The sequence below is a fragment of the Orbicella franksi genome, chromosome 15 (assembly GCF_964199315.1).
Source record: "Orbicella franksi chromosome 15, jaOrbFran1.1, whole genome shotgun sequence".
Classification (NCBI taxonomy): Eukaryota; Metazoa; Cnidaria; class Anthozoa; order Scleractinia; family Merulinidae; genus Orbicella; species Orbicella franksi.
Genome location: NC_138159.1, coordinates 19,552,847 through 19,566,349, shown reverse-complemented (window position 1 = coordinate 19,566,349; position 13,503 = coordinate 19,552,847). Strand labels below are relative to the sequence as shown.

The 13,503-nt window shown below is 40.7% G+C and overlaps 2 protein-coding genes across 3 annotated transcripts in view; one reads left to right on the top strand and one right to left on the bottom strand.

The window, feature by feature from the left end:
- The first annotated feature begins 547 nt into the window (after window positions 1-547).
- Window positions 548-6,775, top strand: LOC145469289 (uncharacterized). The gene is made up of 7 exons (XM_081452971.1): window positions 548-626; window positions 1,040-1,234; window positions 1,954-2,018; window positions 2,314-2,533; window positions 2,971-3,251; window positions 3,731-3,986; window positions 5,583-6,775. The coding sequence occupies exons 1-7, from the start codon at window positions 548-550 to the stop codon at window positions 6,773-6,775; spliced, it is 2,289 nt and encodes a 762-aa protein (XP_081309097.1).
- Window positions 6,776-9,852: 3,077 nt separating this feature from the next.
- LOC145469525 (C-type mannose receptor 2-like) overlaps window positions 9,853-13,503 on the bottom strand; it is a 16,549-nt gene continuing 12,898 nt past the window's right edge. Inside the window, exons 6-8 of one of the 2 annotated variants that reach the window (XM_081453270.1) lie at window positions 12,679-12,876; window positions 11,428-11,649; window positions 9,853-10,589 (exon numbers count right to left, since the gene is read on the bottom strand). In XM_081453270.1, the coding sequence (XP_081309396.1) occupies window positions 10,420-10,589; window positions 11,428-11,649; window positions 12,679-12,876 (590 nt within the window). In that variant the 3' untranslated portion in view covers window positions 9,853-10,419. The other variant, XM_081453269.1, reaches the window with a different exon arrangement.

The following is a 13,503-nucleotide window of genomic DNA, read 5'->3' as shown; positions in this document are numbered from 1 at the left end:
TAAAAGTATTGCTGAAAAAAGCTTAAAAAGTTTGGCATTGGTGTGTTGAGAGTCCTGAAAATCGACAAGAAGAAACTTGGAAGATCCGTTTTGCATACTTTGGATACTAAGACAGTTTTGTAACGGAGTAATTACCCTTTTCCTGGGGTTTACGGTAAGCATTTCAAGTTTGAAAAATTACGCTGAATCCATGTTGAACATACTGAAAAAACCTTTCACAACTAAACGATAGAGACCTCTGTGTTTGTGGTAGTTTGTAATTCTTTTGATGTTTCGTTGGGTCTGTTTTTTAAGACTTATAAAATAATTCATGCGTTTTAAGAAAGCCAATTTCCAATGTGAAGATGAAAGTAAAGCAAGCATAAGTTTAAAATATTTGCTTTGAAAGCACGCAGGATTTAAACCTATACAGAAATCTTACAATCTTATTTACGCTTATTGACCATGAATAAAAGATAGTATCTGACTTTTCTTTTTTTTCTGTAATTCTCGTACTTTGTTGACAGCGGGGACTAGCAGTTGAAACAAAATAGGCTTGCCTGTGATCATGGCCGGAGCTCTATCAGAGTACGAGCTTCTACGGCTGAGAAACATAAAGAGGAACCATGAATTCATGAAAAGTCTTGGTAAGTGTTTCATTTCGAACGATGAACAGGCCATATCTATCAGAAGTAAACATTTGTATTTTTTTCCCATAAGAGTAAAAACAAATAAGAAGTTTACACTAGATTGGATTTCTCATTGGTTTTACTTAGTACCAGTGGCTGTTATGGGGAAGGAAATTTGGAGGCTTGCTGACGCCTTTTTTGATGGAAAATGTGAGGGAGTTGACAGATTTCGATATTTGATCTAAGTAAAAAAGAGTATATATTTCATTTGCCGAGGATAGTAACACAGATGAAGATGGTAATAGAGCTTTAATTTCTTGCTACTTCCTTAGCTATTTAGTGGCACTGGTGATTACTTTATAGCAACGCATTTATCCATGTATTTTCTTAATTATCAGGTTAAATTCTCGTTTTTTTATCAATTTTTGCAGGACTTCCTGTTCCCGCAGTTCCTGCTGGTCTTCCAAGTCGCACGCGCAAAACACCTGCTAATAAACTAAAGGAGGTATCCATCAGTCAAGATGGCGAAAGCTCAAGTGAAAGTGGTGACGACAGCGACGAGGATTGGGTTCCAGGATCAGAAGAAGTTAGAAGACGAAATAAAATGATAAAGAGATTTATCCCAGGTTAGTCTGGCAGGTTTCCCCTTGTCAAGCGGGGCAACGACTTAGTTTCGACAAAGAAAGCAGTCACTGTGTGCGAGAGTTGCTGCATGTAACTCATTAACTTTCGCCATAATAATACAAAACAAAACAAACAGATATTCGAGACTTGGACCAGCTATTCCTTGCTGAGACAGGGAAAGCTCCTAATCAAATCCGGGCGATTGCGTGGCTGTGTATTTGTGCCTCGATTCATAATCTCTTTTTTGTGGTCTCTCTCCTCTTCTCAACCCGCCCCTACCCTCTTCTTCCGGCCAGGGCCCAGGGCCCGAACCCGGACCGCTCGATCCAGAGCCAGCGCGTCAACCATTAAGTCACCGCGCGTCCAACTGTCCCTTTTATTTAAATTAAAATTACGTTAGTTGAAGGTAATCAGGTAGTCACTTTGGTTTTGGCTTTACTACGGTGTGAGTTTGGCTGAGTAGTCTAATTGGTAAGTAATTCGTCTGGTTTTGGTTTTATGACACTCAATTGAAAACTGCTCTATGGAAAGCAACTAAGTGTTATAATTTGTTATCTCCACTTTCTATTCTTTTCTCTTCATGTTTTAGACATATTTCTTTACCTCTTCTCTTTTCTTGACTCCTCTTTCCTTCGCCTCTCTTTCCCGTTCTTTTGTTTAACACTTTTATATTCAGCTTTTTCTATATACTAACATACGTCGCTTGCCCTTTTTTTTGTAGATTTTAGACCAAAACCTCAAACCGTTCCTGTCCTGAAAAGACGAAAGGAATCCAGCAAAATGGTAGTAATAATTTAATTGTAGTGCAAGTAGCCGAACTAGGCAACCATACCCATTCAGTAACCTTCAGGGATACAAAATAAATAGTATCGGTTTCTCACCATTTAGAAAAGGCCGAAAGAAGAAAATTAGGACTCAGTAAGTATTGATATCAGACTGTCAGAGTCCCATAATAAAAGCCTTTGGAGACGCTGTGGCTCTTGCTTTGTTTACCCTCCCTTCAAAAAGAAAAACGCGAATTGGTGTATGTTTTCGGATGGTTGTTTTGTGTGTCTTCGTCTTTCAAAACGTGTAGGTTGAGAACGAAGAAAACGATTTCCCAAGCGCATTTGATGAACTGGGGCAATTAGGCGAGGAAATAGACTTTATTTCAGAAGAAAATGTTGTGATTTCTGGACAAGGAAGGGAAAAGAAGAAGACTGCAAATAAACAGCTCGTCGAGAAACGTATTCAATATGCCACTCGTGGAAAAAAGCACTCATATTGTGAGCCTGAGGTTCCAGATGATGACCACTACATTTGTGAGTGGAATAATTATCATTCCTTAAATACTTTAGACATTGTTTATCCTGGCGGGTTTGTTACGGCTTTTACACTGGAGTGAATCGCGAGCCTAAGTAAATGCTGTTCACCAGGCTCCTGTGTTCACCTGTTCAGTGCATTTGGGCTGCTTTGTGATCGTAGTTTTTATCCTGATGCTTTAAATGAAATAAGCTCCTCTAGTCACCCTTTCAAAATTGTCGATCGAGTGGTAATTTAAGAACACCCCCCCCCGCCCTCCCCACTCTCCACACATACAGACATCACCTCCTGCCTGACCTTTTGATGATTCGAGATGGTACGAAGCGCGTAAGGTGATTTATCGTTAAATTGTCTACCTCTAATGGACACAGGGTTTTTCATTTTCTTCACTTTCACTCTTGGAATAAATTGATTTGTGTTTTTTTGTATTGTTTAGTTTGTGAAGAGTGTCAAGACCTCCATTATGGTGATTGTCCAGTGCATGGCCCTTTGCAGATTATAGTTGACGAGACTATGGAAGAAAATTCTAATTTGTCATCTGCAGTGGCATCACTACCACCAGTTCTTAAAATAAGCCAGTCATCTATTCCTGGAGCTGGTTTCGGCGTTTTCAGTGCTTCTGAGATTCCAAAAGGAGTACGATTCGGTCCCTATAAAGGAAAAAAGATAGGATGGGAGCACATCTCAGATGAAACAAATACGAGTTACATGTGGGAGGTAGCGTTTTATTATACCATCCTAATGTGAAAGTAATGATCATAAAGGACATAAGCTCTCTTGATGAGCATGTCTTGCTCGGTGAGTAAATGTCGAGCGGAAATTTGCGGACAAACTTGCGGGACCAGATACTACCTTTTAAAGTAGGGCATAAATCACTTTACATAATACAACGTTTAATTCTCGGTTATCTAATTTCTGAACGGAATTCTAAACCGAAACTCGATTCGTAGGGAAATATCGCGGTGAATCGCCGGAGTACCGAGGGTGATCCGTTACATTCCGGCCGGGGCAAAACGCGCCTGTGACAATATGGAGCTTTTGAACAGTAAAAATTTTCAATACATAATTAAATTTGAAATTATCTATTTATCATTTTTCTACTTCTGACGGATTTCTGTATGTGCGTCCAGCCGAGCGTATACAGTTATACCGTAAGCTCCAGGAGCAACACTACAGTATTAATTTTGCTTTTTTAGATTGTTAAAGATGGTAAATTCAGTCATTTCTTGGATGGTCAAGATGAAAGCCATGGCAACTGGATGCGGTTTGTAAATTGCTCTCGATGTGAGGACGAACAGAACTTGGTGGCTTATCAGTTTAGAGGGGAGATTTACTACCGTACTTACAAGCCAGTAACCCCAGGGAAAGAGCTGTTGGTGTGGTACGGAGACAGCTACGCCAAAGATTTAGGAATATCTCCCTGCGACAATCTGGATCGAAGTATTTCAATAGGTATTAAACCAACAGAGTCAACGACCTAAGTACTAAGTGTTTTTTAATCTTCTTTCAAATTTTGCTTTCGATTAGTTTGTTACAAAACATTTAGAAGTGGAATAAGACATTTGAAAAATTAAGAATGCTCTATGTCAACAAGCACACTAGCTTGATGTTTGCACGAAAGTACCAAGTGAATGAACTTAGGACTGCCGAAGATAACAAAGTCACCGAGTGTTAAGATCAGGAGCAGTCAAGATCAGTCAAGTATTAGTCATGACGTCACAAAAGAGCAGGATAAGTAGTCACAAAAAAAAGCATGATAAGTAGGTGTGCTGGGGCCCGTTTCTCGAAAGCCCCGTAAACTTTTCGGGCCCGTAAAGCCATAGCAAAATCTCGAACCTTACGATAACAGAGCTGTTTTATTCACATATTCTTAATATGAACAGAGGTCCTCTTCATACAAGAAGTTTCAGGCGCATACACTTTTCTCGTTTTAGATACAGATGAACTGAAAATGTCTTTACGGGCCCGAAAAGTTTCCGGGGCTTTCGAGAAACGGGCCCCAGGTCGGTCAAGTACTAGTCAAAATATAGCTCATGAATAAAATGCGTGCGAAACTTCTTAATTTATTCGGAACATGTCTTTACAATTACGCTTCGATACCAACTGGATTAAGACTGTTGGAAACGCGAAATTTATCTATATTTTCAACCAGAAAAGACAGCCAAAAACGCCATAAACGCCACTTTTTGGTTCTTCCTTTTCTCCAGGAGCTCTCGTGGGTCTCTCGTGGATCACGGGGTACTTAACAGATTAGGAAGCTATTGTGTTTTCAAAATTAAAGTGCGCTTCCATCTAGCCAAGTCATTCACTGAAACTCACTTGCTAGATCAAAAAAATCTTGAGCTTTGGTTTATTCGAAACGTTATTACTCGTGGAAACGGCTTTTATGAACGTGAACGATCCGCAAACTTCTTCGAACGCTTGTTGAACTTTTCGAGAATGTTGATTGAAATAAAACCATATACCGTCCAGACAAATGATTGGGGCGCGTATTTTATAGCCTGAACTTTCTATTTGTATTTAAAATTGCCTTCAAACTCTTTTCTGCAGTACCGAGCGGCAACCATCAACAGTTCAAGCTGGTTCGGTTCCTCGCTCCTAGACTCGCACTATACGAAACAAAAATACCTCGAGTTATCTATATTTTATCATTCATTTAATACAGCTGTTTAATACAGTTAGCTCTTTTGTGACGTCATACTAGTACTTGACTGCTCTTGACTGCTCCTGATCTTGGTTGATCCTAAAAGAGGTGCCAAACACACCTTTAACACGACTGGAACGCCTATTTATTGCCAGAAGTGTAAATTCCTCTCAAATTATTATCTACTTGAGTTTCAGATGTCACTAACTGGCGGGGTTTCGTTCCCAGTTCAGGAAAAAATGTGAAAAATAAATATTACCTTGAAATGAACTTATTATAGATGACTTTAGATATCAAAAGCAACTCAAATGGCATTAATTTATTGTGCAGAGTTAAACAGTGCGAAATGTTCTTGGATATGTCTATCCTTATTACGTTTAAAAATTCAATTCTTTCATTTCTAGGAGTTGGCTACACCTGCGAGGGCTGTGAACGGATGTATACTTCCTTAAACTTTCTACAGAGACACAACAGATACTACTGTTCATCCAGAACAATTACAAAAATCTGCGAATGTAAACTCTGTGGGAAAAAATTCACATCGTTATATGATTTAAACAACCATACTAGTACTCATGCAGATGAAAAGCAGTATCAGTCTAAACGATGCAACAAGACGTTAACTCAATCTACCCATCGGAATAAGATCTTCCGTACACAACCAGGTGAAAAGCCATATCAGTGTCCACAATGTAACAAGGCGTTTAACAAGTCTGGTGATCTGACCAAGCACCTCCGTACTCACACAGGTGAAAAGCCATATCAGTGTCCACAATGTAACAAGGCATTTAACGAGTCTGGTGATCTGACCAAGCACCTCCGTACTCACACAGGTGAAAAGCCATATCAGTGTCCACAATGTAACAAGGCATTTAACGAGTCTGGTGCTCTGACCAAGCACCTCCGTACTCACACAGGTGAAAAGCCATATCAGTGTCCACAATGTAACAAGGCGTTTAACGAGTCTGGTGCTCTGACCACGCACCTCCGTACTCACACAGGTGAAAAGCCATATCAGTGTCCACAATGTAACAAGGCGTTTAACCAGTCTGGTGATCTGACCACGCACCTCCGTACTCACACAGGTGAAAAGCCATATCAGTGTCCACAATGTAACAAGGCGTTTAACAAGTCTGGTCATCTGACCACGCACCTCCGTACTCACACAGGTGAAAAGCCATATCAGTGTCCACAATGTAACAAGACGTTTAACCAGTCTAGATATCTGACCAAGCACCTCCGTACTCACACAGGTGAAAAGCCATATCAGTGTCCACAATGTAACAAGGCGTTTAACGAGTCTGGTCATCTGACCACGCACCTCCGTACTCACACAGGTGAAAAGCCATATCAGTGTCCACAATGTAACAAGGCGTTTAACCAGTCTGGTCATCTGACCACGCACCTCCGTACTCACACAGGTGAAAAGCCATATCAGTGTACACAATGTAACAAGGCATTTAACGAGTCTGGTGCTCTGACCAAGCACCTCCGTACTCACACAGGTGAAAAGCCATATCAGTGTCCACAATGTAACAAGGCGTTTAACAAGTCCAGTAGTCTAGCCACGCACCTTCGTAGTTATCAGTGCAGGTAACTTGCCATACTATTTTTCCAAAAAAGGTTTCGTGTACAGTTTATTTTCTTCTTAGAAGAGACATGTACATGATATGAAACTACTAGAGTATTGAAAGTACGTAGTCTCCAACTATTCCGGACGGCAAAAGCTACTCAATTTCTTGGGCTTTGTTTAGCCTGATTATACCAAGTTAGTTGACCGAAGTACTTTTTGTTCAATTAAAGCTTTCTTTAACTTTTCATATGTGGATAGCTGCCATTGCCTTTATTAATGAGATAAACCCTTGTACCCCAATCCCTCAGATTGGAAATTTTCGAGTCAGTGCTTTTCCTCAGTTAGAAGTAACCAATAATAAAGCTGGCGTCCAACGGGGGCGGCGCGAATGGAGAGCGGGGACGGAGAAGGGGAGGCAACCGATTAGACTTAAATTCGAATTTATACGGGCAGCTTCGTTCTTGAAACGTGCTGCGCAACACTGTTGCATTACAAGCTGAAAAGCGTCATTGTGCTTACTATCAGCTGTGTTGCAACAATCTGCGGCAACACGTTACACAAAAATGAACTCATCGTGTGTAGGTCAGCGCCATAATTGACAGTTATTCCCCGCAGCGGAGGTGGCCAGTGGAGAGGGCTTCGCAGCTCGGTAAATATCCACCACTCGCCACCGATACTGAGGGGAATTATTGTTTGAGTATATACCAAACCAGGAGGATAAAAAATCCGCAAAAATTGACTCAGAAGACTGCAAAAAATGTGACCCTCGCTTCGCCAGCTCGGAATAGCAAACACTATCCCGAGTTTGAGTAACCAATCAGAATTCGCGTAAAGCACTATCCACTGGCTTGGTATATACAGTCTATAAAAAGTCTTGGGAACCTTTATTTCGTATGACAGTGTTGGCAATGAACGGAAAAACTTTGCTAAGAAGGTGAATAATCTCAAGACAAAACTTGCAGCTTGGCGTTCGCGTAAACTTTCTCTGTTTGGACGGTGCTTGATTTCGAAAACCCTAGGATTATCTCAAATAATTGTTTATTCGGCTTCCATGCTTGACATTCCAAATAATTACGCATCTGTAATCCAATCGCTACTTTTCCAGTTCTTATGGAAAAACAAACCACATAAAATCATGAGACAAGTCTTATATCACGACTATGGCGATGGTGGTTTGCAGGTCACTAATGTTGAAATTATGTTTAAGTCCTTGCGCTTAGGCTGGATCCAGCGTCTCCTCAAAAATAATGACGAGGAAGACGATACCTGGTCAGCAATTCCAAAATTTTATTTTAACAAGTATGGGGGTCTTAATTTTCTCTAACGCTCCAACTATGATAAGAAATTTCTAAAAGATTCAGACATACCATCCTTCTATAAGGATATCTTGTTTTCTTTCCTGATTCTAAAAAGTCTCTATAACTCTAAGGAGGAACAAGAGATGATTCTCTTTAATAATAAAGAGATCCTCGTTGACGGGAGAACTGTTTTTTTTTTTTACCACGACTGGGTCGAAAACGGTGTCTTCACGCTGCATGATGTAATCGACGCTAGTGGCAATTTTTTACCACTTGAACAGTTCCAACAGCGTTATGGAATTAATTGCAATTTTCTCAGTTATTTCCAAGTAATCTCTGCAATCCCGAGCGCCTTACGGACAAAAGTCAAGGAGCGTGCTAAGCCTAATGTCAACTGTTTATCCGGCAGCACCTCATTTCAATTATCCTCGGTCTTAACCATCGACCTCTTGAAACTTAGATCTAAAGACTACTACTGGCTTTTTCTCAATAAATGAAAGCCCCAGGTCACTGGTCCAATGAAATGGAGTCGCGACTTTGCTCCGACGGTCTTGCCATGGAACCAGATCTTTGATAGAGTGAAGGTTATTTACAAAGAGAATCAACTTAGAGAATTTTAATTTAAGCTTATCCATCACATTGTCGCTACGAAGAAAGAACTTACTCTCTATGGAATTACAGACAACAATATATGTTTCTACTGTGGTGAGCTTGACTCAGTTCTTCATACATCTCAAAACTGTAGTACAAAAACCCCTTTTCGCAATCGGCTGTTGAACTGGTTCAATGAGATGCTTAACACCTCTATATCCCCGGCAAACTACGAATTATCATTTAGTATGCCTTGTGGGAAGGATAATAACAATCTTAGGAAACTGAATTTCTGTTTATTATTTGCTAACTAATATGTACATTATCACAAGGTAAATGAAAGGAATCTTGACTGGGTTGAATTTATTACAAAAGTAAATTACAAGTTAAGAATAGAAAATGAAGTTTTTGGTTCTCTTTTATGATGATGCTTCGCATTTTCTGTCCTGGTAATGCTTTTAAAAGGTATTAGAAAAGTGTGTTATCTCTCGATTAATTGCTACTATAGATTAATTAAGGATATGCAATTTAGAAAATACCTGTATTGTTGCTACGTAGGTAAAATTGTTCAAAATCGGTTCTTTATAGTAAGTAGGGTGAAGAAGTTGTCTTGTACTGTAAGTAGTGTTAATAGCTCTGTTGTATTGTAAGTAGTGTATGTAGCCTTTGTTGTACTGTTTTAGTGTAAAGTAGCAGCAGAAGTGTTGTAAAGTATAAGCAAACATAATAAAATAAATAAATAAATAAATGAAAAAAAACGAACGGCTGGGAGGGAAACAAGTTAAGACAAACAAGTCAATACAGCTTGAGTTTTCCAACTTTTAATATTTATATATTTTTGAATTAAAAGTTCTTAGTCACATTTTAAAAGATAACTCACTGTATTTACAAAACTATTGGTTCCCCGACGGCAGGGAGGCAGTTTGCTCGTTCTAAAAGTTTCTATGCATCACTTAACCTGAATTTCAGTTCTGTTGTCTGATCACGGGCTCCGAAAAAGGTTTCGGACTCAGGGACGGATCTAGGGGGAGGGAGCAGGGGTGCGCATCCCCCCCCCCCCCTAAGATGAAGCCTTCCTCTTCGTATTCGCTTTTAAAATTTGTTTACCATTCCTTAGTGGTCCGACCAGAGAGGAATACTCAAAAGGCAGTTTGTGTCACTAATTTTTCCATCGGGAACCAACTTATAAATAAAATATGCATACCAAAGTGCGGGAATTCTGATTTTTAAGGGCAGCATGAAAAGCTCTGAAATGCTTCAATGTCTTTATGATTAGCCCGTGAATAGCGCTGTATTGAGGAGCAGGGCAAAAATAATGAAAATAATTTAAAAATACACATTGTCTAAATTGTAAATCCAGAATAAAAATAAAATCAATCTGCATCAAGGATCAATTGTGTAAGCAAAAGCAACGAGACGAAAATGTTAATGATTAGCGGAATCCCTGTTGAATACGAAGCTAACACGGCGTACGGGAATGTCGCGAGCGCGTAACGGGTAAGTATGCAAAACGCGCGCATATTACTTATCGTGCGTTCAACACTAAAAGTCACGCAAGATCGTGAATGGTCGCGCAACAATAAGGCCAGCTCTCGAAATGAGTCACGCCTGTTCAGTAACATCCATTTCAGTGTTAAAATCAAGACCTCTCTCGGGACGAGAAGCGTGACTATGGGATAATTATTTGTCTTTCCTTACGTCACGCTAACGATTAGCAAAAGCGCTTTCTTGTGTAGAAGCTTCTCCTATTCAGTCTGTTACTGCTTGTGTTGCCTTGTTCTATAAATCTTTTCTCTCCTCGTTTTCCGTAGCTTCCACTATCATCTGCTTCAACTCCTTGCGTCCTTTTCGGTGTTTTAACTCCATGTAAGCCCGACCTCCAAAAATGCTGAGTATGAGTCCAGCGCCCATGGAGATGGCTATCCAGGCCGCAAAGCTCAGGTAGGGGTCTGGAAACAAATAATATAGAAGGCGCACAAGTCAAAACGAATGGCAGTAGTCTAAAACAAGTGAAAAAATAAAATTGTATATTTCTAAAAAATAGATTGTTATACTGTGTCGGTTGTCAAGTGAGACGTTTCGTTAATTATAAACATGAAGAGGATAAACGGAATGAACGCCTTAGTGAATTTGAAAATCTGATATCTCAAAACTTTGTCCACAGCACCCGGGGGGTGAGGGTATTCCCTATAACGGCCTATAAGGGTAGGCTCCGCCCGAAAGTGGTACTTGTTTCAGGCTTCAGATATGCGAAAGGGTAGGGATTTCACAAGTTGAGGCATATGAAATGGTAGGGAAATCTGTCATTTATGTATAACGCTAACGGGAACTATTTAAGGGACATTTGTATTATGGTTAACATATCCTCAGATAATGTTTGATGTTTTCCCGTAGTATTGTTCATTAACTTCATTCCAATAGTTTGGAAAAGTGATGCAGTGTTCTTAAGTAGGTACATGAAAGGGCTACCTATCTTCTACAAAGGTACACTAAAAGGGCACCTTTTCTGTCAAAATGGTAAACAAAAGGGTAAGGGCTTGGACCTCGCGGCGGAGTCTCCCTGAATAGAACTTTGTAGAGTACCCCCTACCCAGGCCCCAGTATCCCTTGAGATTGCTTTTCCGTTCGTTACTCTTCTAGGAGTAGAGTCGAAGAGGAGGCGAAGGGTAGAGTGAGTCGAAGAGTGGAGGAAGATTCGCGTGACGATTGTGTGACAATTATACCGGCGCCTGCGAAGGAAAATGAATTCGGTTATGCAGGGCGCAATACAACGCGTGACGCCCTTACCTCGGCTTTTTTCACAAATAAATGGTAACGCAATGTCGCAGTTCAAGTCAAACCACGTCACGACACCATTCCAGATGTTGATTTGCACACAGTCCTCTCCATCACACCTCTGAGGTGTAAATCGATCATAATGCTTGTCATTCGGTTCTTCTCTGTCCCAGTTAAGGTATGAAGGCTTGTTGTCAAATTGCCCCTGACCAATATCGTTCCAAACGTATATACCTGCGTAAATAAAAAACAAAGTCCTTCAGTTCACGGTGAAACAGTGATAGAAATTAAAGGGATAGTACTTGTTAATATTTTATTTCAGTGCAACTTCACCTCCAGTGGGGAGTGGGTTAGGTTCCCTGTATAAGAAATATTTGAAGAAGGGACAAAAAGTAAATTGGGTTAAAAATTTTACTTCTGGGTAACTCGATCCCCAGACAAAGGGGGTGGGGGAGGGGGGGGGGGGACTTGACTCTGTTTCAGGTATAAGAAATATCTTAAGAACGGACAAAAAGTTAACTAAAATACAATGTTTCTTTGTGGCTGTACCCCAAATGATTGCCTGTAGGGATTGGCATCTAAAAGTGTAGTGTTGTAGTATAATGTTTGTGGATCTTTGTGTGTGGTTGGCATGACAACCGAGTTTGAACACACAAGAGATGTCCGGTTACAAAAGGTTTAGAATTGAATGTTTCAGTTTTGCTGCGACCATGACTGAGTCTGTGCTTAGGAGAGCTGTTCACAGTTACATGAGATACATATAAGAATGCCGCAGCATCTGTGTGTGACTGGGACAGGAGCTCGTAGCTACGGCCATATGAGTTAGTGTCCGACGACGTATACATTTACGAAAGATTACGAATGTAGTGAGTCTCTCCTCCTCAGACCCCCCACTCTCTCCACACCCGTGGTCTCGTCCCGAAGGAGTTCAGTTTTAGGGACGGGTCATTATTTTTTTGAGAGGCTGGTTGGTCAATTTCAAAAAAATTCCTGCACAGCAAAAACTGCTGACAAAGAAATCGTTCATGGGGAGCCATGGGGGAAAAAAGGCGAGTAAGTGCTTTCTACCATCCGAGTCCTATTTTTGATGTTAAAAAAATTCTTGAACAAGCTATTGCCTACTACTGAAAAAACAACCATGCACAACCTAAGGATGAGAAAAAAATGCATGCCCTAGAAAACTGCCCAATCCCCACCCTCACCCTCCCCCTTAAAACAATAATGATCCGTCCCTTTTGAGTACTTGAAACGAACATGACGTACCAGCCTCCACGCGGTCATTGAGTCCAATCCATATGTTAGTCTTGATCAACCTTCCAATCAAATTGTTTTTCGATGCGCTGGAGATTGCCACAAGGGTAGCGTTCTTCTCTATGCAGGTTTTTCGTGCCCAGTCCCAAGTCACAGCCTCACGTACATACAGGTAGCAATTATCGTCCACACATGTCCAGCCAGGGAGATCTGGGAAAGAGAAATATGACGTCAGTAGAAGGCAAGTAGAACAAGGAGGAGACGAGGAGAAGTGGTTTCTTGCTAAGAAACCGGGCCGATATGCTAATTTACAAATAAATTATGAGCTCGAGATTTCTATCGCGTGATAGTTGACGAAGACGCAGCCCGAGTCAACTATCACGCATATCAATCGAAAGCGAATAATCTAATTGTCTTAGTATAATTCTACTAGTTTTCGAAACTTTATCTAAATCCTCCTCACAGACACTTCGAAGATGCAAAGAAGCTTCCGCCAGTTTTATTAACAACCGCACACTGCGAGGCTACTCGCTAGCTAAAACAGAATAGATAGTGAGTAGCGTAGCCAATTACAGAACGGCATTCGTGATAGAACGTTAGTAGAAGTCTGCATACTAGCCAAGTGGCCCATCAGACCGGCGCTTATCTTCAGTTTCTCTAGTGTGAAGCAGCTAGTAGAATTTCTAATTCCACCCTGGATGGGATGCTAGTCCATTACAGGGTTACCCCCAGCATTAAATTCGCCGGTACACATTTATACACCTGGGTGGAGAGAGGCACTGTGAGAGAAAAGTGTCTTGCACAAGAACACAACACAACGTCCCCGCCAGGGCTCGA

Bases quoted from the DNA above. Each gene is read 5' to 3' on its own strand.
- LOC145469289 (XM_081452971.1), top strand. From the start codon at position 548: ATGGCCGGAGCTCTATCAGAGTACGAGCTTCTACGGCTGAGAAACATA. The intron at 2,019-2,313 runs GTAATAATTTAA...GTGTAGGTTGAG, and splicing joins AGGAATCCAGCAAAATGGTA to AACGAAGAAAACGATTTCCC. The intron at 3,987-5,582 runs GTATTAAACCAA...TTTCATTTCTAG, and splicing joins GGATCGAAGTATTTCAATAG to GAGTTGGCTACACCTGCGAG.